This window comes from Aegilops tauschii, chromosome 3 (genome assembly GCF_002575655.3).
Source record: "Aegilops tauschii subsp. strangulata cultivar AL8/78 chromosome 3, Aet v6.0, whole genome shotgun sequence".
Classification (NCBI taxonomy): domain Eukaryota; kingdom Viridiplantae; phylum Streptophyta; class Magnoliopsida; order Poales; family Poaceae; genus Aegilops; species Aegilops tauschii.
Genome location: NC_053037.3, coordinates 517,620,311 through 517,645,925, shown reverse-complemented (window position 1 = coordinate 517,645,925; position 25,615 = coordinate 517,620,311). Strand labels below are relative to the sequence as shown.

Sequence of the window (25,615 nt, the reverse complement as noted above, 5' to 3'; positions counted from 1 at the left end):
ATGTTGCATATGTTTCCCAATGTTTAGGTTGCACTGAGTGGGGAACTGTTGGTACATAAATAAATTGTTTCACAACATGATCTGACGCCCACGCCTTTAGCCATAGCGCTCGAAGTACAGCGTGCTAGACGCCAAGGTGGCCACTTTACTCGGCATCCTCCTGTCAGTGGGCCTCATAGTCGCGTGTATGGCCACGATCGCGGAGTGCTAAACCAACCGCTTGAACGTACCCAGGTTTAGGGTGGCATAGGCCACCTTGAATCGCGGTTATACCCACGAGCTGGACGGCCCCGGTGGTGGCCATGCGCTCCGTGTCAACCTCATGGGGTTGGACGCATCTCCCATTCCAATAAGATGAAGGTCGACTACCTGGTACAACATGTGGAGGTGGACCTCTACTTCAATCGCAAATAGATCGGCACCCCACACGATGTTTCCGGCACCATTGCGCGTGCGAATGGGCAAGACCACGTTCAACTACATCGATTTCATATACGACCATAGCTGGCCCTAGTAATATGGAGGCCCTAGTGTGATTGAGGCACAGTGAACCTTAACAGAGTAATATATGTACTTTAAACAATATATATCATATATCATGAAAAATATAAAGGCATAAACATAAAAGAAAACGTGATTTTCTCAATACACCATCTATATGTGATTACTTGATGCAAACAATGATTATAAGATACATGTACTCGACTATAAATAACTATTGAATAAATACGACATGGTGAAGTGCGTCGAGGGGGGGGGGAGCACGTGCCCTCTTTCCATGTTGATTTTACGTTCTGCAAATCAATTTTTAATTTATTTAGGTATATAGATATATTCGGCCCTTATTTAAATGGGCCTTAGGACGCCGCACCTTTTGCCATGCCAAAGGGCCGACCGGCACACCGAACTCAAGAAAGAAAGCCACGGCATGGCAGGAGGCCGCAGCAAATGGTGGGCCGATGGAGTTCCACCTCGCCGTCTTATTCCACACAACGTGATGCGCCCTCTTTGGTTCCGGTTCACCCCCTATATGGTTGAGGCCAACTGTAAACTTTCGTTCAACCCGTCGCACGACAGCATGTTGATGCGCCACTCAAACTCAACCTGCACATAGTAGGCAGGGACACAAACCCGTTGGAAACGACGATGTTGTAGTACCCTCGTCATTTCACCATGGAGCAATTCTTATTAATTAAGCTCATTAGAATTATAACAAGCACATAGAAATAGCTATAAGCAGATCATGTTGTAAATTGTCATGCAAAAATTCCGCGCAATTTTATGATGATTAATTTAACACACTGACCGATAAAGAATTAATTTGAGTAACAAGCTTATTGTTCAGGAATGAATAACTTTGTGATTGGGACATCATTACACGCCTGCATGAGGCGTGGTCATTATTTTCCTAGGATACGATGCTGAAGACATACTCCTTCTGTCTCATAACGTAAGATGTTTTTTAACACTAGTGTCAAAAGACGTCTTACATTATGGGACGAAGGGAATACAATATAATTCTAAAAGTTTGGAGTGAAATGAATCACATGGCAGGAGGAATAGGAACGTATTCAGTTAAGTTATGACCGACCCAACGCCCCACAAACACTTGAATAGCAGCCATTGGTCTCCCCTTCAATATGGAAGCCATTTTTTCATTAGTGTTCAAAGATGTCTGTAGCGCAAGTCAGGCGCGGAGAGGGTATTCTTCCATGTCATCAATTATTTTGAATAAATTCTCATTCGGGTGATTAACAAGATAAAACTTCAAGACGTAACATGAAACATTAGAACCAATGAATGTAAAAGATACCTCACTAGCACAAAGACGACCAACATCGTCGATGCAATACAGGATTTTGGCTGAAGATTTGGATAGACGCCTCTGTGATTCTTTTGCTATTTCATTGGATTCTTTTTTCTGATAGTTAGACTTATTCTGCAATGTACTTCCCTTCGTCCGACAAGCTTTTTCGGACGGAGGGAGTAGTTATTAATGAGTACGGCACAAACAAAAATTAATTATCCTCGGATATATATCTTTTTTAACAAGGCAAAAGATTTGCCATTCTCATTGAATAAGAAGGAGTTTTAGGGGTCTGGGCCAAAGGCCAAATACAACATATCACTCTCGCGACATGATATTACACAAATGTTTCACACCGGCCAGACACCATAACCCCGTCTTGTCTTTGATTCTAGCTACCAAAACTCCAACAGGCACTGCGACGTTACGAAATACCCTAGCATTCCACTCTTTTCAGATTTCCCACGAGACGAGTAACATAAGAGAGGTAGCGGTCGATGAGATTGCGTCGTCCTGGAGGAGTTGGTGCTCCACCTAGTCTTCACCGTGTCAACAATGCCCCAGTTCTGCGGGTAAATGTCATGAAGGCCTAGCCACACTTTAATCATGCTCCAAACTCTAACCATGTAGCGACATTTGAAAAGCAGATGAGCCACTGATTCCTGAACGTGCTTACAAAGGGGGCACAGGTTGCAATTAGGCCATCCCCGCTTCTGAAGCCGGTCCGCCTTCCAGATTCTATTGTTGATGACTAGCCAAGCGAAAAACTTGCATTTTGGGGAGCCCAAGTTCTCCAGACAATCTAAGGCAAGTCCGTGTCAACTAAACCAAGAAATTGCATACTGTAAGCCCTTGCCACTGAACCAATGTACTCCCTCCGTTCCAAATTACTCGTCGTGGTTTGAACTAAAACCACGACGAGTAATTTGGAACGGAGGGAGTATGTATGTATGTAAGCCCTTGCCGCTGAACCAATTGCATATATATGTTGAAGGCCACAATCTAGAAACATAATTGGGTCAACATATGAGCGGCAAGGTATGGCATATCTTGTTGATCCTAGAAATATTCAACTTAAAATCATATGCATGGATAAGCCTCAAGGAGTGTTCTTTAACATTGTAGTATTATAATTTTGTTGTTTATATGTGTATGTTGCAATGGAAACAGTGATAAAAATATATATCTTCAATACCACATCAGTGCCGAAAATGTCACTTTTCATGAGGCAAAGGGAATGCCGTGCCCCCAGGCCCCCTGCAGATGCAGCTTTGTTGTACACAATCTATTGATGTGCACTATACAGCGGGTGCCCAGGCAACTCGTTATACAGTAGATATAAGAAATGTGACATTCTACAACTGATCATAACTTCCATCCACAAGCAATAGTATCGCAAATTAGGGTATCATTTGATCTGCTTGTCAAGAAATTCATCGATTTTCTGGCAATCACATGGAGCAAGAAAAGTCATGTTAGCAACAAAAAACATTTCCATTCAAATAAACAGACCAAACCGGGTATGAACGCATGGTAAAAACAAGAGCAATCTACAACAGTGACAATTGCGGTTCAAATCGCCATCGCCACACAAACTTCTTTCCTATTACTACTAAGGATAGCATAACAGCTTGGCGTAAATCCTATATATAAAAATCCTTGGCGCACACGCTTTCAATACAGGAACAGAACTAGTCAGAGTCTGAGTTGCCAGTATCTGATTGTCGAACGCTTCGCTTGCTGGCAGCAGCTTGCTTGGAAGGATTTGCAGGCCCCTCCCCGTCGAGGAAGATCACTTGAGCTTTCGCAATGCGTTCCTCCAGATCTTCAGTGCTGAAGTCATCTTTACCACCCAGCTCATCAAATCCAACCTGGTAGTAGCAGAAATAATAGTTTAACACACACGCCTGATGACATTTTTTTTTTTCACACAGCTGAAGAACAAACTGTTAAGAGCAGTCTTACCACATAATCCTCAACCTTGGCATTCTTCACTAGGGCAAGAGTTGGGAGCACAACAACCCTTAGTTTTTCAGTCAGAAAGGGAGCCTTTTCAGCATGGACTTTGATAAACCGTGTTTCTACATGCTGTTTAGCAAGAATCGACATGTGTTTGTCCATAACCTGCAGCCCAATAGAGGAGAGATGTAAGAAAATACTTTTGGACAATGCAAGTTTCAGCTAAATAACACTGCAATCATCAGTGCCACATGACAAAAACAACATAAAGGCACTAAATAGGAACAAATACTTGCAGCACCGTCACAGCGTTCTTCTGAGTCACAATGGCACACTTAGATGTGCATTCAAGAAGAAAAAATGGTTCAAGCTTATGTTCAAAAATTGACATGAACCAAAATTCTCAAACAATCTACATGACAACGTCTCACATATATTTTTCTTTCAAAAATTCTCGAAATTTAATCCAACCTTCATTGCCATATCCTTGATCTCTAGTGTTCAAACCAGCCACTTGTTTTGTTCAAAATTCTTGAACTAAAATTATAAAACAGAAACCAACAAAAGTGAACTTTGTCCAAACCCTGTTTTAAAAAATCATAAAAAAGAACCTAATAATTTCACCAAGCTGTATCTTGGCACCTCCAGCACTCTTCATGTTGCGAGATGATCAAGTTCAGTTCAACTTTCCAGCATAGCATCCCAACAATAGCTTCAGCTTCTAGAAGGAAAATTCTTCAAGGACTCAAATAATTCTGAGATGAAGTCAGGCCTGAGTTTTGACTTCTAAGAGCATCTCCAACAGCCGCGCCAAAAGACGCGCGCGCGGTAAATTGGCTTTTTAGCGCGCGGGGGACGTTTTCGCGCGCTCCAACGGTGGCGGGAAACTTGCGCGCGCGGGAAACGATCGCGCGCGCGGGAAAAGGCGGCCACTCGCGCGCTAGATTTGGCGCACCGCGTCCGGCGCGCCTATAAATTGCAGCGCCCTCTGCCGCTCTCTCCATCTCTTCATCGCCCTCTGCCGCCCTCTGCCGCCGACACGCCACCACTGCGCCACCATGCCGCCTCGCCGCCGGGGAGGTTCGGGCTACCGCCGCGTCCGCGTGCGTCCGTCCGGCACCTACTCCGCCTTGATCCGGTTGGGCGGCGGTGTGCGCCTCGGCCTCGGAACCTTCGACACCGCCCAGGATGGCGCCCGCGCGTATGACGCTGCGGCATGGCACCTCCGGCGGTCCCGTTGGGACATGAACTTCACCGACGTGGCGACGCGAGAGCGGGCACAGGAGTTGGCGCCTTTCCCGCGGCTTATCACCGACGAGGATCGGCGCAGAAACCGGAGGCGGGAGCGCCATCTCAGCCTGGCCGAGATGGACGAGGAAGCCATGGCGCTATGGAGGCAACGCTTCCCGCAATATATCATCAACAAGGAACAGTTCTTCGCCGAGAGGAGGGCGGAGAGGGAGGAGAGGAGGAAGGAGCGAGCCGCCTATCGCGAGGACAAGCGAACGCGGAAGGCGGTCGCTAAATACAACGAAGCGCTAGGAGATGCGTCCTCTTGGGACTCCGGCGACGAGCGTTTCCTTGACGCCTACGCTCCGACGTCGGAGGAGGACATCACCGAGGTAGAGTTCAAGTCGGACTAGTAGTAGTAATTTTTCGTTTTATATTTCGGTATCTACGGAACCAAATATGTATTGAATTTTATAGCGCGCCTGCTGGAGCGGCGTGGGTGCGCTTTAATTTGCGGCGACCGCTGGAGCCAGCGCACCGCCGCGCGCAAAAGCTGGCTAACCCGGCGCTGTATTCTGACTTTTAGCGCGCGGTGGAGATGCTCTAAACACATGCACAAGTGGACACGCTCTGGATATGCACAAAGCCAAGAGTGAACCATTGCAAATCCCTCCCAAATCCCCCTAAATCTCTCTCTGGAGATGGAGCTGTTACTGATCCATTGAAATTTTGAAGCAATTATCAATTGGCCACCCCCAAAAAATATTACTCAGCTCGTAAGTTTTTTAAGCCTCCCTGGTTAACATAGGAGATTCATCCAGAATGCAAACCTCTTTTCACAGTCCTGAAAAGGGCAATTTTCAACAGCAAGATGCATTCAACACTCAACATAAAATGACTCAAGCACATGTGTTAGCCCTGCCTGACTTTACAAAACAATTTATAGTAGATGCAGAGACATGTGCTTATGGTATTCGTGCAGTCCTCATGCACGGTGGCAGGCCTATCTCTTTTTTCAGCAAAACAACTGTTCCTAGGGCATCTGCTCTCTCCACTTGTTATAAAGAGGCAATGGCCATCATTGAAGCATTAACAAAAATGGAAACACTATTTTGCTACTTCTTCCTTGATCACAAGAACAGTTCAACAGAGTCGCAAGTACATCCAAGAGCAGAAACTGAGAGAGGGCATTCTACACAAGCTATTGGTCAAATTACTGGACTATAATTATACTATTAAATATAAACAAGGCAACAAAACAGAGTAGCCGGTGCTCTCTCTAGAGTTCAGCACAAATTGCACTCTATTTGCTAGTACTGCAAAAGCAGCTTGGATTGCTGAAGTGGTTGCTAGCTACAACCAGGATCAGAGATGCAACGATCTAATCACCCAGCTGACGACTAGCCTGGACTCCCTTCCCAATTATAATTTCAAGCAAGGAGTGGTCCAACATAAAAACAGAGCCATTGTAGGTTCACAGAATGCCCTCAGAAACAAATTAATCTCTACACTACATAATTCAGAGTTTTTTTCCGAGAAAACGCAAAAGACCTTTGCGTTTCTTTTCATTGAAAAGGTAGAAGTTCAGTTACAATCCTCCGAAGAGGTGCGGTACATAATTCAGAGTTGGGTGGGAATTCAGGCCGTAGAGCTACATATAAAAGGATTAAGCTCCTTTTCCATTGGTCTGGTATGAAACAAGACATTCTTGACTTCGTCAAGCAATGCCACGCTTGTCAAATCAATAAACCCGAGCACACTTAGTACCCTGGACTACTACAACCTCTCCACATTCCAGACTTTGCTTCGTACCATATTAGTATGAACTTTGTTGGGGGTTTGCTTGGTACCATATTAGTATGGACTTTGTTGAGCATTAGTAATGTCTTTCAACTCTCTCCTTAGTTCTTGTGCCAAATCCAAATCGGCATCTAAATCTAAATGTGAATAGAAGTGGTACGTGATGGCACTTGCAGGTCCACCTAACAGATAAAATTCATCCAATAAGTATGGCCTTCACCTCTAGGGCAGCAGCCCTCGCGCATTTTCGCAAACACAAGGATGTTGGACTCCATAAATAATAATAATCAGACACCAAGCATTTGTGAGTGCGCCGGCTAAACAATTATTCAAGTTTCATTTAACTCATAAATGGCAAGTAACTTAAGTTGGAAGGAGTGAGAAGTGCTAAGTTAAAGAGCATGGTTTGTGCAGTACAGATGGAGCAGCCGACGTCCGTATTGCAGATCCCAGAGCAATTTCAGGGGTTGGGTAAAGAACCAGGTCGAAACGAAAGCATTAACCCAGCTCAAGATATCCGGATCTACGAAAGGCACGGCATTATCATTGCCAATCGAATATGATTTACCACGAGATCCACATCTAAACAATCCGATCTAAACATGTTCTGTACAGGAGTGAAATGAAAAGAAGGAAGCCAAGAAAGGAGCGCACCTTGCACGGCCAGTTGTCGCGGTAGAAGTGGCACACCATGCGCTCGCTGGCCTTGGCGGCGGAGAAGAACTCTTTCTCGGGGACCTCCGTGTACTCGCCGTGCCCCAGGGCCCGCCACTTGGCCCGGCGCTCGGCCGCGCGGCGCATCTGCAGAATCCGGCGCTCGCGGAGCGCCTCGATGTCGTCCGGGTCGAGCCGCTCGAGCGCGGCGATCTGCTCATCTAGCTTGTCCTCGACCGCCTTCGCGGCCGACAGCACTTGCTTCTCCAAGATCTGCGGTCGTTTGGGCACGCCGGGTCAGAGAAAAGGAGATGGGGAAGCGGGCGGAGCGCGACGGGCCGGAGATTGTTTACCTGGCCGATGACGCCGTCCATGGCGGCGGCGGCAGCGGGAGGATGGAGACGGAGACGGCGATCGGGGAGACGGGGGAGAGGGGCGGCGTGGAGTGAAGAGGGAATCTGGGTGGAGTTTTGCTGCGGCAGTTCGGCTCCGGGCCCTTTGTCGGCTACTTGAATCTCCAGAAAATCGATTTTTTTTTATTGTGAGTATATTAAAACAAGATTATAGGTTATGTCAATTACACCCCAACCTTTACAATGACACAGTATCAATATCAAGATCCATATAAAAATGTACACAACCAGTCATAAAAAAAAAGGCCAACAAAGCCAACAATTTGCAATACACTGACAACAACGACGCACGAGCTAGATACTGTAAACAAAGCCCCCAAACCCGTTACCCAGAGAGCAGTAGTAAGGGTGGGATTCAAGTCCAGCCAAGGCTCGACTCATTAGAGCCCGTTAAGATAACGAATTAGGTCGGTTTGGCTCGTTAATATAACGAGCTCATATTCAAACTCGGCTCGATTTGTGTAATTCGCGGGCCAAGTCGTTTGACTCGTTGACCTCGCTATAGACCAGAATAACAAAATACGTGCATTATGTATGCAATTAATCTATAAAATATATTCGTAGACACCTACATTTCTTCACATATTGCAACAATCAATAATTTACACTGTAATGACCTCAGATCAAAACATGACTCGGCTCAACTCGTTAGTCAGTCATCGAGTTCGAGTCGAGTCGAGCCGAGTCATGAGCTACTTGTTTAGCTCACGTGTTTCAAGTAAAATTCCAGCTCAAATGACATGAGCAGAATCTAAAGCAATGCCTACAACAAGGACACAACATGTGAAACATCGCAATCACCAGGTGCAACCATCGACCTAGGGTTTCACCCCGGAGCTCGAGACTCGATGCTTGAAGAGCCACCAAGACAAAGACACACCATCTGTTGTTATCGATTGTCGCCACCCTTTTGCTGACGAAGACGAAGCTGCATGAAAGCATCCACATATCATTGTCATGGGGAACTAAAATACAACATGGCATACATGTATGGAGGTAGCCGACCGCGTGCATATTCTTTGCATACATATCACCACGAGGTCAAATCAATGCATGCGAGCATAGAACTGTCACAAACTCTTAGAGTCGAACACATCGGGATCCATCTTAGGCGCACGTGCTCCAAAATCTTATGGCAGAGGGCGACGACAACAACAATACCGAGACATGGCGACAAATCCGTGGCTCCTTCATACTCTCCGGCAAGCCCTTCCTTATTAAAATGCATGCAAAGTCTTTGAGTTGATCATCATAGGCTTCTCAAGGAGATAGGTTGTTGGATCAATGGGGTAGAATCCAGTGGAGATAATCTTCCACATCTTCGAAGTGTCCCTAATATGATCCTGCATTTCAAAATTCCTAGCCGAGAACTTCCCCTTTACATTATAAACAGGGGGTTACCTTGATACTTTATCATAGGTTCTTTTGGAATTGGTGAACTGCATTAAGGTAATCCCACCCATTTCATCATGATTACTTCGAGGAGAGGAAAGGAGAGCACTTGTTGAGTCATCGGCGGACTTTCCTTCACTCTGGGGCCGATGGAGACTCCATTAGGACTCCCACCACTTGCAAGCCTTTCCGCTACAGCCTCTTCAACCATGATCTTCAATCCAGGGGCTTGTTTATCCAACAAGTTTATGACTTCTGTGGAGGTATAATGCTTATCCTCTAGTTGTCTAGAGGATGTTTCCTTTCCGGAATCCAAAAAGTGCCACATGGTTGGTATCTTGCACATCCCTCTTCCCAGTCATCTCGCTCTAGGGCGGTTAAGCCACAAGACAGAGCACGAGGCTCTAATAAAAATTGAAAGGATTGGGATGGCCCTAGAGGGGGGGTCAATAGATACAATTACAAATTTTAATTGATTATTATGAAGTTTCGGCAATGCGGAATATAGAGGTGAGCCTAAACAATTGCTAAAGTGAGATAAGTAATGTAATGTAGTATGTTCAACATGTTACAATAAATGCACGTCAAGTGACCAAAGTAAACCACAAGTTGGGAGTTGGGTTAGGGATAACCGACGACACAGAGATGAAGGTGTATCCCGATGTTCACTTCCTTGGAGGAAAGCTAGTCACTGTTGGAGGGATGGGTGTTATCGCTGAAAGGGCATTTCCCTGCCTAAGTGTTTTGGTGTTGATGTCAACGTAATTTGCGGACTAACCATGTGCTTGAGCTAAACATGCATATTCAAAAGTGACACAAGACGATTAGGCTCCCCTCTGGAAGGAAAAGACCGACGATGGTGTTTCCGATGTTTTTATTTCTTTGGTTGTATACTATTAAGAGGGGTCCGTGTTGAAAAGTACGTGTGAGCTCAGAACATGTATACAAAACATATATTGCACACATATCACACTGCCAACAGTTTCGAGGAGAGCCTCAAGTTCTACCAAGTTGTAGAAATTGTACACCCAGTATCATGTATTGTGTAAGTACGATAAGCAAAGATGTTAACCTAGGTCGAGTTTTGATTTGGTAGCGTAAGTGGGGCCGTCCTAAACACATTTTTCCTGCAGTTCCTAAAGATGTTGTCGTATATGAGATCGAATTGCACGCTTCCTTTAGGGCGGTTCATCACAAACGTCATGTGATCTGCCTCCACGATCTTGTAATACCTGAGTTTGCATTGCCACAACAACAAAAAACAAGAATGTAAGTGCTCTTGTTTTATGATAGAGAAATTTCATAAAGCTTATGCACATTGATGGATAGTGCAATTTGGTCCAAATATCATCATAATCCTAGCAAATACTTCTCAAACAACATTAAATTCATATATGATTAGTGTCTACTGTATATTAAAAATTAGATTGCATTTTAGAGGGGTGTCGTGGCACCCCTACTAGATCCGCCACTGCTTCTGTAGAAAGTAGAACAAGGTTTTCAGAAGAAGAAAAAATGCTTTCTGTAGAAAATAGAACAAGGTTGTAACTAAAAAATATTTGTCATTCCACATTCCCAAACGAGCCTGCCTGGAACGAAATACAAAATCATGTCACATCACATAGGCTTGATTGTGTATGTCATACCAGATTCCTGGTTGAAGTTGATGGCAATCCGAATCATCCTCTACGAAGATGCTCGGGTGTTCTACTGGAATCCGAGGATGTGTCATGGAGATAGTATTCAATGCACCATCATTATCCTCCCAATCTTCATCCCTACCATCACGTCCAAAGTAAGACTTACTTAATTGTGACTGAGAAATAGTAAAACCTCACAAAAATGGGTCCAATTTTGAACATTATTGAACTCCAAATGTACCATCTAAGATGGCTAACCTGTAACCTTTGCAAGGGGGCTCGGCGGCGAAGTGGCGCCACCGACACAACTGCATGACGTGTATGAACACAAGAGGGTGAATGTGCATAACACCGGACGGCACGGTGATGCCACAAAACTTGGTCGTCCGCCTGGTAGCGTAGCTGAAGTAGAACGTGTCAGGGAAGGTGCGCACATCGGCGTTCATCCTCGCGGCATTCTGGATGGTGAGGTCCGGTAGAATCCAGTCTCCTGTGGCGAACGGTCCCGAGGTGCCAGCGAGTAGGCTGGGTAGGCCTGACACACCGACTGTGCGCCAAGACATGCCAAAGTGGTCGAAGCCGAAGTCGTAGTAGCGCCTGAGCCAGGGTATGTCGAGCCAGTGGTAGATGGTGGTACCCACTCGGTAGATCTGGGCGAGGCAGACGAACCTTATAGACCGGCCATCTTCTGGACTGCCACGTTGTAGACGACACTATTTGAATAGAGGACCAATGTATAGAAGGTGTCGTGGTGCCACGAGATGAATGTATGAAATCAAGATGACAATGGATACTTGTTACCCGATTATGTGTGGCTGCTATTAAGCGACAAGTTTGGGTGAGATAATTGGGTATGCATATTGATCAAAAGTACTACCGCTATTCCTAAATAATTGAAGTTTGGGTTTGCCACAAGTTAAAGTTGTTTAAGTCTGACCAAATCTATAGAAAAAAATATGACATATAGAACACTAAATTAGTCTCATGTGATTTTTTTCTAATAAAATATATTTGGTGTTGTAGATCTTTGCATATTTTTTAGTAGAGTTTGTCAAACGTAAGAAAGTTTGATGTAAGACAAATCTAAAACTTTAATTATTATGAAACGAAGGGAGTACGTAGTATCCATCGGGGATCATGGGGATTGGTATTTTCCATCAGTCCCCCGCACAGGTAACTACACATTAGCACTGATTTGTGGGTCCATAATCATACCATATCAATTTATTTACGTGTGCTATATGTTATTTAAACTTTTTTGAGGATATGTTATTTAAACTATCGGTAACTACAAATTATCTATGGGTCCATAATTGTAGTTACCTATGGTAACTACAAAATTAGCCTGACTTGGTGCTGTATATCATTTAAACTATGATGTATATGAAGAATTCCCTAAAAAAAATGATGTATGTGAAGAATGTTGCTGCACCAATACATCTTTTCTAAAACTTTAAATTTTGAGCTTTTGCACTGATTTTTGAAACATGTGTCCACGCACACCTTTATGAATAATAAATTAAAAAAAAAGTAAAAAAATAAAGTGATTTTGATTTATTTTTTGGGTGAGGGAGGGGGGAGGGAGATTTTAGTAAACCCACGGAGGAATATCATTCTTACAAAGACTCAAGATATGATATGTACCTGATCCTAGCCAAACCGCAGTCCGCAGGGTGCCTCGCCCATAAGCACGATTTAGATTTATAAGTATTCTTTAACAAACATGCTCGAGTATTCTAGGGAAAAAAGACAAAGTCCATGGTATGGAAAATAACATGTCGGAGGAACTTCACGTATGAGTAGAACAGTTGACTAGGTTTGCTGACCTAAAATTTTAGACTTCTCCGCTTTTCTAATTGAGTTTTTAGTTTTTTAAAGTTTATAAGGGGTGGACGTGGACCCATGTTCACCATTGTATTTTCGACTTTGGTACGTCTCATTTTTTTGTTCTTGGAGCTGATGTTGTTTGGTTGTCACCACCCTGCTGTTTTGCAGCATGGTCGCGTGTATCGATCAGGGTGACCACTACCCGATCCCATCATGACGCTGAAGGGACTCACCGTATTCCGCCGAGGTAGGCTGTCGTGGAACCATTGAGCACGCCAGAGAGGGAGGTGACGCTCACCACCCAGTTCTCAGAGGTGTTCTCGTACCCGTCGAATGCCTGAGGAGATGACGCAATTTGTCAGTATTTGTGCGTGTGCATGCTGGTCAGGTGGACAGAAAACATATATTCCATATGGTGATTGTGCAGAGCAGATCGCATTTTGGCTATCCAAGTATAAATTTTCAACATCCATAAGCCTTGACGCTTACTCTCGTGCATTCATATGGGTGAGAACATGGCACATACGGAAAACGTGCATGTGATGTGGTGTGTGCTGCATGCATGCATGATTCTCACGCCCTTGTCTCCCCCAACAACCCAAACGAACTTTCTCCTCTCTTCGAGCAATCTTAACAAACCCTAGCAACGTATATCGCATGACAACGTGTTTATTAGACTACACATATCGCCGCTCGAAAAAGAAGACTGTATGTATTGCTTGGCCTAGCTCCTCCCTTAATCGGGTAATTAATTACCGAACGATCCTATTCGTACGTATGAGTTCTATGAAATTTTTGACGAGAGATGCTACACCTACATAAAATAGTTATGGGTTTTACGTAAAATGACGTGGAACTTTAGCATTGGATTGATTAAGGGTGGAAGGGGCCCACCCCCGTGAACATCAAGGGGCGGGAGAATTAGTTAGGGAAGGTTACCCATGATTAAGCACATAATCTAAAGACACGCTCATTGCTGCTACAAAAAAAAAATAGACATATGCTTTGATTCAGTTACAGCAGAGTATGTGCAGTAAGATTTGGAATGAATCTAGTCTGTACTACTGGATGTAGCAAGATTGAAATCAACTCCGATGGTGTAGAGGTGGTGGAAGCTCTATAGGAGGGCAACTCTTCTTCGGTTGCTAGTGCTATATTCGATGATTGCTATTTCATGTCATTAGATTTCAATCATGTCATTTATGTACATTGTAATAGAGAGAGAACAATCAAGTAGCTCACGAATTGGCGCCTAGGTTAGCTAAGTTTTCTCCCCCTGGTTGTTGGATGGATACTGCCCTTAGTGCGATTATTCCCTTTCTTTTAAGCGTTGCCATTATTTTGATCAATGAATAAAGGAGGAGATAGTTAAAAAAAAGTATATTGCACCAGTTCATTCCGGTAGCAGATAGCTGAGGCCCTGTTTGTTTGGGCTTTTGCTTCTGCTTTTGCAACTTTTTTATTTTGTCCAAAAAGCCATAAAAGCTTCTAAATAGGTGCCTAAAAGAGGTCTTCGTAGCGGGGACGTTGGTGTAGGATTATCGTAGCTAAAATCAGGGAGGTGGTTCACCCGCAAAATAATAATAATCAGGGAGGTGGTTGCCGATCTGAACACACTAGTATGTAAAGATTTTTGTAGAACCTTTATGTAAGAGTAGGATTTTTGGTAATTACCAACCGATCAAATTCCTAAAGAGGTTTTCACTGCGTAATTTTGTAGAACCTTTATTTATGTAAGAATAGGATTTTCGGTAATTACCAACCGATCGAATTCCTGAGGTTTTCATGCGTGATTCTGTAGAACCTTTATGTAAGAATAGGATTTTTGGTAATTACCAACCGATCGATCGAATTCCTAAAGAGGTTTTCACTGCGTGTGACTGGCTCTATGGAGTACCTTGTCATGGAGCATCTGTTGCAGGAGCCTGATGACCTGCGCGCCGGCCGAGTGGCCCACGAAGTGGGCTGGGTGCTCCTCGTCCCACATTGGGTAGTGCCCTGAATTCATCAGTCACAAACAATCCATGTAACCACAGACCAAGGGATAATGGATGATCTATCTATCTATCAATTCTCACCGCGGTCGTATGCTCTGCCGAAGCGGGCGTGCCCGTACGTCCTGCTGTGCTCCTCGCCGTAGTCCACCCGTCCTCCTTTCAGGTAGTAGAACAGCGCCCGGGCCCTGAAACCAGACGTCAAACGTGCATGCATGTGTGCTTGTGCTGAAACCGTACGTACGTACAAGATGTTATATGCTAGCTAGGTCATACAGCAAATGCATGGATCGATCACCTGTCGTGCACGCTGGTGAGCGAGCCCAGGTCGGGCACTAGCACCCGGTCGTCCTTCTCCTCCGCGCCGGCGAAGTAGGACATCCCGGCCATCCTCTGAGACAAACCAGAATGCTTAGCAAGACGCAAGATTCCCAGGTCAGGCGGGCATTTGAGACTAGAGTAGACCACGTACGCCCTTGCCGAACCCCAAGACGCCGTGGACCAGCACGATCGGCGGCACCGCGCCGTCGAGCACAGCCTCCGCTTGGCCGTCGCCCACGACGGCGTCCTTCGGCGCGCCGGCCAGCCGGGAGAGGTCGCGGCAGACGGCGATGGTGAAGAGGTAGAACCCGTAGGTCAGGTGGACGACCGCGATGACGAGCAGCTCGGCCAGCCCCAGGGCGCCTAGCAGCCACGCACTCACCAGCTTCCTCATATTGCTGCGATCTCTCTTTCTTGTTGCCAGTTGAGCTCTCTGCTCTGCTCTGCTTTGCTTCGCTGGTGTCGATCGAGTAGCTCAACAGGCCAGCTTTTTAGGTCGCTGAGAAGATGATGTTGCTTCGGTGCTTGGTTTCTTTGGCGTTGCAAATTCTGTCCGATCCAGATGATTCTCCGTAGAGCTGAGCGGGCTGCGACTCCACGCCATTCTTGTGCGCTTCCGTATGCGCCCAAGCCACGAGAAACACGCTTGGTTCCTTTCCGTGTGGGGTTTGGAAATGGATATCTCTAAAGATACTATACTCGTGGCTCAATAGAAATGGAGCTCTTTGGTGCATCGTGGATTTGGACGAGTGGATCCCGGTTGTAAGAGGAATAAAGTTCGAGTGGGCAGAGAAAACTAGCATGACATCTATCAACCAGTCGGGGGTATTATGAAAGGGAAAATCCCCTGTGATGTACACAGGATGGACTCAGGGTGCAAAGCCTCCAAAGTCGCCCCCCTCTTTCCCGGCCCCGCTGGCGGACTGGCTGGCACTCTCGGTCGACGTTTCTTTCAGTACTGAGGATGGCTCGGCTAGGGTAGGCATGATATTAAGAGATACGCGGGAGGAGTGATCTTCGCTGCTTGCCAAGTGCTCTTCTATTGCGACAATCCCCTAGAAGCCAAAATTCAAGCAATTATGCTAGGCATGAACCTTGCTCTTCAATGGTCAAGTCTTCTGATTTTGGTGCAGTCAGATTCTAAGGTAGTGTTGTCTTCTGTATCAGACACTTCGCGTCTCAAGTCAGAGTATGGTAATTTAGTAAAGGAAATTAAAAAAATTCTCAGTGGTTAGGGAGTTTAAACATATGAAGCTTTCGAGAGATCAGAACAGGGTAGCACATTCTTTGGCTAATTATGCTCGCATGACCCATAGCACGCTTGTTGGTTGTAGCGTGGTCCAACTTTTATTTCTGATCTAGTATTGGTCGACTGTAACACCATTGACATTGAATAAAACTCCCCGATTACCTACAAAAAAAACTCAAGTCTTTGCACATATTGGCAACATATGCTAGGAGAAGGTCCATGAATTATTGATTTATCAAATTAATGAAATAATAGTTGCCTTATAGTGTGACATAAAAGTGCACGCGGTTGTTCTGATCCCGAGCTCATGTGAGCTCGGATGAACAGTAAAATAAAAAAGGGGAAAATCCAAAAAAATGAATTCTTTGTGTGACAAATGTTTTGATTGCTTGCAATGTATCATCACCGGATGACATTCGTGGAAAACATGGCAAAAAAATCAATGCTCCAGAATGTTATTTTCAAAAGCATTTTGGATCATCAATTTTGTTTTTTTGGTCACGTCTTCCACGAATGTCATTTCATGATGAAGCTTTGCAAGCAATGAAAAATTTATAAATGTTTGTAACAAAAAAAGTAAGGAAATTTTGAAATTTCCCCTTTATTTTATATTATTGTTCACCCGATCTCACATGGGCTTGGCATCAGAACAACACTTTTGGATAAAAGTCACTTTTTAAAATAGGGAAATAGTATTTTTCATAATTCAAATGGAACCAACCTTTGGCATAGATGCAAATGTGGAGACAAATATCATCTCCATAAATTTTTATGACTTATGGAAAAAATTTATGATTTATGGAAGAGGAAAAAAGTATTGGTTTGAATTTATGAGACACTTATGGCCACAAAGGAATATTTAATATATGAGAAAATATTTTGCAATTGATGGCAATTTTTTGTAGATCACTTGCTTCACTCCCACAAATTACATGGGCCAACCCATTCGTGTTTCTTATTTTCCAGATTCCTTTCCCTGTTCCGGTTCTTATCCGGTTTGTACTTTTGTTTTTTGTTCTTCTCTGGTTTTTATTGCAGTTTTTCCTGGATTTTCTTTTTTCTTGTATTCTGCCTTTTCAGTTTTTTTAAATAATACAAGCACTTTTAAATTATACAAACATTTTCAAAATGGATGTGAACACTTTTTAAATTGCATGAATATCTTTAAATGCGTGACACATATAAAATTACATGAACCTTCTTTTAAAATATTTGTTCATTTCAAAATTGCATAAATATTTTAGAAAATGCATCGACACTATTTAAACTACATGAATGATCCTTATCTCGATTTATGTGGTAGATGGCACTGCCTATTTACCCCCTTCATTTTGGTCCATTTTTTGAAATGTAAATGGGCGAAGGCCTAGGACATGGCCCGTTAATTCCAACAAATGGTTTATATTTCTATATTATACTTTGTTCTGCCAATAAGCAGCTGTGCTGTTTATCACATGTTGCTAAGATGCCCCGATTTGTATGAATCTTGTGGACGCTTTCCACTGTCTAGCTGTTTGAAATATGTAAGAATCACAATTGTATTTATTTGTCAGATGGTGTAAACCCACATTTTGTAACGTGAAAATGTAACACAAAAACAGAAAAACTGTTTTTTTTTCTACCAGAATTATGTAGTGGGATTTCTAATTGACTTCAAACCATGAGCTAGTGCAGATATTAGAGTATTCATCATCACTGAAAACAAGCTGTTAGTTCAATAAACTGTTTGAAACCCATCCTTACAGACAGCTGGCTTATGCATACCCAACCTGTAATGACAAGTATATTGCTTATTTTTCTCAAATAAAAAAAGAACAGTATATGACTTACGTAGCCGCCGTCACTAGAAAATTGCATGCACATAGTAGCAGAGTGAGCTGCCGCGCTGCTTGCTCGAGCAGCGCGAGGCGATCGACCCGTTCCGGGCCAATCGGCTCGGTCGGTCGACGTCGCGCTTGTGGACCAGAAGCTTGGCCCAAAGACACGGCGCGGAACCGCGGTGGAATTCTACGGCTAGCGCGTACCACTAGTCCGTCCAGCACCACGAGTCGCGACGACCGGTGGCGGCGCCAGCACGGCCGACGACGAGCGTCTCCGGTCCGGCGGAGCAGCAGCAGCACGTCGACAAAAGCGCGAACCACGTCAGTGGGACGACGTGGCGTCCCCCCACTGGCTGGCACCGGAGCCTCGCCGAGCTTCATTTGCTGCCGCATTTAAAAGTGGGGCCGGCGCCCAGGTGGGGACGTCTCACCCTCGCGGTCGTGGGTCCACCACCGTGGACTTTGACGGGTCGTCGCCGGCGTCCGCTGGCGACCCGGGACGGGGAAGGCCGCGCCGCTCCGGTCCACACCCCCACTCGCCCCCGCAAACGGCCCCCGGTCGTCGCGAATCCACGAAAATGCCACCACGCTCCCATCACCCGATCATTTGGTTGGTCGGGCCGGAGGGGCATTACCGTGAATACGCGCCACATCCGCGGGCTGTTGCGGCGCCCCGCGCGCTACAAATATTCCCTTGGCAATGGAAAGCCGAGCAGAAGCAGCAGCCTGGCTGGCAGCCACCAGTCCACCACCACTTCCTCGTCTCCGGCGAGCCACCGATGATGGGTAGCAGCCGCCGGCGGGGCGACCGCCAGCTCCAGTTCCAGCTCCTGCACCGCCTCCTCGCGCTCTCGTCGCTGCTCCTCCTCGCCTCCGGAGAGGTCATCTTCGAGGAGCGATTCGAAGGTAGTATTCCCACTTCCCCAGCTCAGTCTAGAGTAGACTTGCTGCTTAGTTACCAGTTTCGGAGGTGCCTGCGTGCTCCGTATCGCCCCTGCTGCTATTTCTGTGCTGGTCCTTGCGAATTGAACTGGATTCGCTGCTCCCCCAAATTCCATTTTGGGCGAGTGATTGATGGGCGCCTGAAAATTTTCTGTGTCGCCCCCCTGGATTGACCACTATTTTGTTCATGTCCTTGGGAATTTCTGCTGCCCCTGTTCATGGTTTTTCGGTTCACAAAGGATGTTGACTTCCTTTGAAAGACCAAGCTAGGAATTGTGTGGTTAGAGGTGACTGATGTAGTGATGTTTCCTATTGAAGTAACTAGTTCCCTCAGCCTTGACACTGGGTGGGAAGTGGGATTGGGTATTTAAGTTGAACTGATGTCTGTGTTCATGGGGAGCATCAGTGTGATGGAGTGGCCAGTGAATTGCGGATGGGCTGGTTTGCTTGAATTAGCTGCGATGCCTTGTCCAATACATGAGTTTGGTTAAGTTACTGCTGGTTTCTAGCTGTCTCATATAGTTGCATGTTTCAGATGGTTGGGAGACTCGGTGGGTCAAATCCGATTGGAAGAAGAGCGAAGGGAAAGCCGGTATGTTCAAGCACACGGCAGGAAAATATTCTGGAGATCCTGATGACAAAGGTTTGCTTTTTCATCCATCATAGTTCTTGTTTAATTGATGATGATGATGGTTTGGTCGCAGGTCAAATAAGCTCCTGCTTGCGCTAGCTTAATTCTGAATACTGTCTGATCCTTGTGTTCTATTTGTGTCCTCCAGGCATACAAACAACGATAGATGCTAGGCATTTTGCTATCTCAGCCAAGATACCTGAGTTCAGTAACAAGGGCAGGACATTGGTGGTCCAGTACTCCATAAAGTTTGAGCAGGAAATTGAATGTGGCGGCGGCTATATTAAGCTGATGTCTGGCTATGTCAACCAGAAGAAATATAGCGGAGACACTCCATACAGGTATGTTATTGCCTACTTCTGCCCCGTTTAATTCCATGTTCTTACAAAGATCCACCATTGCTGTTAGTAAGCGCCTAAGAAAACTCTGTCACTGTTTTAACCATGTGATGTGAATGTTTGTATAGTTGATGAGCAAAGATGATTTATCTCACATAATTTGTTATATTGTATAAGTCCACCTAGATGCTATAGCTTGCGAATGTCCATTCACGATTAAGGCGAAATGAAGAAATATAAACTGCTTATTTGTTAAGTTTTACTAGTCTACTGCTGAGTTATGCTGATAACCTTCTCATGTTCTCTTATGCAGCTTGATGTTTGGGCCAGATATATGTGGGACTCAAACAAAGAAGCTGCATCTTATACTCTCTTACCAGGGGCAGAACTACCCTATCAAGAAAGATCTGCAATGCGAAACCGACAGGCTGACGCATGTTTACACATTCATTCTAAGGCCCGACGCATCTTATAGTTTACTGGTTGATAACCGTGAAAGAGAATCTGGAAGCATGTACACTGATTGGGACATCTTGCCTCCTCGTAAAATTAAGGATGTTGGTGCCAAAAAGGTACTCCCTCCGTTCCAAAATAGACGACTCAACTTTGTACTAAAGTTGGTACAAAGTTGAGTCATCTATTTTGGAACGGAGGGAGTAGCTCACTTTTTTGAAAAATGGAACTGTACTACAACTAGAAACATTACAGTGACAGAATCATCTATTTGACATATATGCCTTTTGCAGCCTAAGGATTGGGATGACAGAGAGTACATTGAGGATCCAGATGCGGTTAAACCTGAGGTTTGTGTGCCCATGCATTATTATGTGAATTTGATTATTTTACAGTGTAGCAAATTGTTCTGTAACGGTTCATCTACCTTGGCCAGGGCTATGATTCTATTCCAAGAGAGATTCCTGACCCAAAGGATAAAAAGGTATGCAAGTTCCTATCTTAATGAAGCTCAAGACATCAAACATTAAGTTACTGCACTTCATACTCGATATTATAAATGGTCCTGACTTATTCGGTAATGCATCATTCAGTTCTAACTTATTAGCATGAGGTTGACCCATTTACCCACTTATCTGGCTCTAAATATTTGGTTTTTCTGCAAATGTTTTGCATTTGAAGCATTCTAGTTACCCTCACATAAACTGTGGATGCCGTAGCACATCTAAAGAAACATTCTTATGATGAAGCTCTGTACAACTAAGCACACCACATGATGACAAATATATGCATGTTGTGTTCTTAATCAGCCCGACACGTGGGACGATGATGATGATGGCATATGGAAACCTAGAAGGATACCGAATCCAGCATACAAAGGACAATGGAAGCGCAAGGTTTGTCTTGTTGTTTGTCCATCAGTCGTTCATCCTACTTTATTTCTTTGGTAGACTTCATGTTCTAACATTTTCTGCCCACAGAAAATTAAGAACCCTAACTACAAGGGTAAATGGAAGATCCCATGGATTGATAACCCAGGTAAGCAAATAGGAGAAGTGATATTGGACTCGACACTTGATTTTGAAGTGAACCTCTTGTCAAAGTTTGAAAGAATCTTAAACCATGAACTGTCGCACTTCTGCAGAGTTTGAGGATGATCCAGATTTATATGTACTGAAACCTTTGAAGTACATTGGAATTGAAGTTTGGCAGGTACCATATATTACAATATAGTGGTTTTCTGGAGATACATGTTCCATCATAACTATTGGTTGTTCTGAATGAAACACATTTGATATTGACTTAAACCTTACTCATGTGCAGGTAAAAGCCGGTTCGGTTTTTGACAACATTCTCATTTGCGATGACCCGGAGTATGCAAAACAGGTTGCTGATGAAACATGGGGTGCAAATAAGGAGGTAACCTCACATGTTTACTGAATTAACCTATGTTGCTGATATCCTGTAAGCAGTGTCTTACTTTTCTGTATGTTATAGGCTGAAAAGGAGGCTTTTGAAGAAGCTGAAAAGGAGAGGAAAGCTAGAGAAGACAAGGTTAAAATCTTCAATTAGCAATTGTTACTGGCCATTTTTTGATGCCCTTGAGGCAGAACAGCAAAAGAATAACTGTCATTGTGAAAGAAGCTAAACATAACTGCTTGTGTACAGGAAGCTCAACAAGCAAGGGAGGAAGGAGAGCGACGGAGGAGAGAGAGGGGTGATCGACACCGTGGCAGGGACCATTACAAGGACAGATACAAAAGAGTAAGCTCACATGCCGTTCGCTTTCTTCCTGAAGCCACCCTAGAACTCTTTGAAGTATCAATTTCTGACTACCATCCATCCTAGAACCCTTTGAAGTCTTATTCGCTGATTCCCTTAACACACTTATTGACTAATGGAATATATCAACATATTACAAAATCCTAGTCCTCAAGACATTGCTAATATGGTAAACAAGTATACTTGAATATGTTCTAATACTGGTATTCTTGGAAGGCCGTGGTGTGTTGCCTTGTGCTGTGGTGTCATATACAAATGTATCTAACTGTGAAACTGTGACTGTGCAAGACATAGACATCATATACAAATGAATGCATGATTATTGACATCCTTCTCGTCTTGTGTCTCAGCGCAACAGAGATCACTGGGATGACTACCATGTAAGAAGCATCTCATGCTTTCATTTAATAATTCTAAATGGTAAATTAGATAGATAACATGTGACTTATAACATTCTGATTTCTTGTTCAGGATGAGCTTTGAAGCCCCCCAAATCTTCAATCATTCCAAAGGAGAAACTGGGATTTGACACGGACATTGTGTTATAGTTGCTGCAAATAAATGATAATTGAAGTGTTTCTTGTCTCGTGTGAGGGAAACTGATTGAATTGACCGCGAAGATCATCCTATGTGACAGCAGGACAGGCAATTCCACTTATCCTCAAAATTCAAAAACTTGGCCTTGGACCTGAAATGTGATGTTGTGCGTGTAATGTACATGGTCGGTGATGTACTTCCTTTTGTAAACTCAGAACATTACCTTTGCTGATATAATAAAGAGGTTCCATATTTATTGCATAACACAAGCAACTGTTGTTACTGAGGAGTTCTCACTCAATTTGAATACAAAATTCTATGTTGCTCCTGTAATCAGCATACACAAACGCCTGCTAGAATTTAGCTTCTCAGGTAGTGAAAGGAAAGCATGCATCCAGAAGAAGCATATATTAGCGTTTCTTTCATGCACTATAAGTAAATACTCCCTCGTGAAGAAATATAAGAGTGTTTAGCTCTTATATTCCTTTACAGAGGGAGTACATATCTATACTTGGAACTTCCTTGATTAATTGATTGGTATACCAGAATAGCATCAGAATCGTCCAAACACATTGATGCAAAAGGGGCAAGGTGACTCTGCATTGTCTGGCAGAACAAGTCTGATGTATGCCTGTGACTCTGCATTGTCTGGCAGAAGGAGCGTATCAGTTCTTCATCCAGGCTATATCATCCACATGAAAAGCAATATCTTGGTTTATAGCTTGAGTCTACACATTTGCTAGAATAGAAACAATCTGATATGCACAGCACAAATTCAGTCGTTCTTTTCTACATGCTTCTCATTCCTGTACATGATACAATATACATCCTCCATAGACGAATCCGTTCTGTTCGAATGAACATGCATCTGCAAGTCGAGATAAAAGAACTTCACATCTGAGATGACCAAAGAAACCCATACCACCAGATTTCCAAAACTGGAAGTATAGCATTGTGTCAACATGGTACAATTTTACATAGTGAAACAAAAACCTATCCGCACTTCAAAACACAAAATGGCAATGGCTGGCAGAACAATACTGTCCTACACTTGTACTGGCCCCGATTCACTATCTGAACTTTGAAACAAATAGAATGAACATACCAGTTCTTCATCCAAGCTATATCATCCATATGAAAAGCAATATCTTGGTTTATAACTTGAATCTACACATTAGGATGGAAACAATCTGATATGTACAGCACAAATTCCTTTACATGCTTCTCATTCCTTTACATGCTACTTCACAAAAAGGACCCCTTTCTGTTCGAAATGAACATGCATCTGGAAGTTGAGACAAAAGAACTTTCACATCTGATAAAAGAAACCCATAACACCAGATTCTCAAAACTGAAAGTATAGGGCTGTGTCAACATGATACAGTTTTACAAGCTGAAACAAGACCTATCAAACATTTCAGTGAGCAGCTCTTCCACACTGAAGGTCATACAAAATCTGCAACCCCTCTTCCGGGCAGCATATCCATTTGCAGAGCCCTACCATTTCTGGAGGCGACCACACCGACAGACGGCAGCGAGGGGTCCGTAACTGGCTCAATCTCGATAAATCTCATTTCCAAAGACCCCGTGCGCTTCAAGCTCAAGACGAAGACAAGCACGATCCACCCGAGCATTGTGACCGCCCAGTAGTTATTCATCCCATGAATCAAACCCCAGGCAATTGAGTAACCAACAATAATCCCTAACAGGTGGCCGATGAAGCTGGCCTGGGGAACCATGATTGATGTGAATATGAGCGACTCGAAGGGCGCGAAGCTGATGGGCAGCGAGAGGACCCCGAAGAGGTTGAGCTTGGACGACGGCTGCTTTGCGGCGAGGATGGTCATCCACCCGAACACGACGCACGAGTAGCCCACGGCGGTCACCCTCCGGAAGTAGTCCACCTTGAACCTCCGGATCATCACGTGGTAGATCCCGAGAACCAGCAGCCCGGACAGCACCACGAGGACAAGGGTGTAGTGCAGGTAGTACTGGACGCCGAGCCCGGCTGCCTGCTCCACGGCGCCGAGGCTCCACAGCGCGCTCATGTTGAACACCAGATGCACCACGCTGACGTGCGAGAAGGCGGCGGTGATGAGCCGCCAGTGCTGCCCGCCCTCCACGGCCGCCTCGTAGCTCAGCCCCACGTCCGCGTACCCGATGCCCCTCTTCTGGATGAGGAACCAGATGAGGGAGCAGAGGGCTATCACGCCGCTGCTCGCCGGCTTCTCCAGTATCTCGTAGATCAGAGGCCTCCCCATGGTGCCTGCCGGACCTAGCTTCTTCACCGAGACTGTGGCCCGAGGTTGACGAAGATCAGGAATGCTCCGCTGGAATTTGTGGATCGGGAGCAGAGGATCTAGCAGCGCCTCCCGTCCAAAAAGGGGCGGATTGGGTACTCGCTGATCGAAGAGGGGATCAGTGGCTGGCCTGATGGACGGATCTCCGGCGGAAATCTAGGGTTCCGCGGCCCGAATTGAGACGATTGAGGGGTTTGGCGATGGGATTCTGGAGGGGATCCGAGCGGCTTCCCGGCCGTCAGAGTCCAATGCCCTAGACTGTTCGAGTTCGACTCGGCGATTTTTTTTTCTTTGCGACGCTTCAGAACATACCTGGGCAAACGGGCCAGCCCGGCCCGGCGTAATCGTGCCTGGCCCGGCCCGGCCAGCCAGGGCACATTTATTATATGGGCCGTGCCGTGCCGGCCCACGTGCTGCGCATCCAGGCCCAGGCACGGCCTGATTAGTAAACGGGCCGGCACGTTGGCCCGTTTAGCACGCTGGATTGTATATTTTCAGTCTGTTGGGCTGGTTTTTAGGCCTATTG

General features: G+C 44.9%; 4 protein-coding genes across 4 annotated transcripts; 1 reads left to right on the top strand and 3 right to left on the bottom strand.

Moving 5' to 3' along the window:
- Nucleotides 1-3,282: 3,282 nt before the first annotated feature.
- On the bottom strand, nt 3,283-7,952 carry LOC109766128 (thioredoxin domain-containing protein 9 homolog). Its single transcript, XM_020324898.3, has 4 exons — nt 7,804-7,952; nt 7,451-7,723; nt 3,773-3,931; nt 3,283-3,678 (listed from the first exon to the last, which is right to left on the bottom strand). The coding sequence occupies exons 1-4, from the start codon at nt 7,822-7,824 to the stop codon at nt 3,499-3,501; spliced, it is 633 nt and encodes a 210-aa protein (XP_020180487.1). The 5' UTR covers nt 7,825-7,952; the 3' UTR covers nt 3,283-3,498.
- A 2,180-nt stretch (nt 7,953-10,132) lies between these two features.
- LOC109766129 (uncharacterized) lies at nt 10,133-15,723 on the bottom strand. The gene is made up of 8 exons (XM_020324899.4): nt 15,189-15,723; nt 15,015-15,109; nt 14,801-14,904; nt 14,620-14,720; nt 12,956-13,059; nt 11,154-11,588; nt 10,902-11,033; nt 10,133-10,487 (listed from the first exon to the last, which is right to left on the bottom strand). Exons 1-8 carry the CDS (start codon nt 15,429-15,431, stop codon nt 10,328-10,330), a joined length of 1,374 nt encoding a protein of 457 aa, XP_020180488.1. The 5' UTR covers nt 15,432-15,723; the 3' UTR covers nt 10,133-10,327.
- Nucleotides 15,724-18,669: 2,946 nt separating this feature from the next.
- LOC109766127 (calreticulin-3) lies at nt 18,670-23,053 on the top strand. The gene is made up of 14 exons (XM_020324897.3): nt 18,670-19,012; nt 19,584-19,691; nt 19,828-20,020; nt 20,331-20,589; nt 20,764-20,820; nt 20,907-20,954; nt 21,280-21,366; nt 21,451-21,508; nt 21,615-21,682; nt 21,794-21,889; nt 21,968-22,024; nt 22,139-22,234; nt 22,603-22,632; nt 22,724-23,053. The coding sequence occupies exons 1-14, from the start codon at nt 18,685-18,687 to the stop codon at nt 22,733-22,735; spliced, it is 1,497 nt and encodes a 498-aa protein (XP_020180486.2). The 5' UTR covers nt 18,670-18,684; the 3' UTR covers nt 22,736-23,053.
- Nucleotides 23,054-23,157: 104 nt separating this feature from the next.
- On the bottom strand, nt 23,158-25,333 carry LOC109766126 (RHOMBOID-like protein 13). The gene is made up of 3 exons (XM_073510950.1): nt 24,241-25,333; nt 23,895-23,956; nt 23,158-23,471 (listed from the first exon to the last, which is right to left on the bottom strand). The coding sequence occupies exons 1-3, from the start codon at nt 25,048-25,050 to the stop codon at nt 23,276-23,278; spliced, it is 1,068 nt and encodes a 355-aa protein (XP_073367051.1). The 5' UTR covers nt 25,051-25,333; the 3' UTR covers nt 23,158-23,275.
- Between the last annotated feature and the right edge of the window lie 282 nt (nt 25,334-25,615).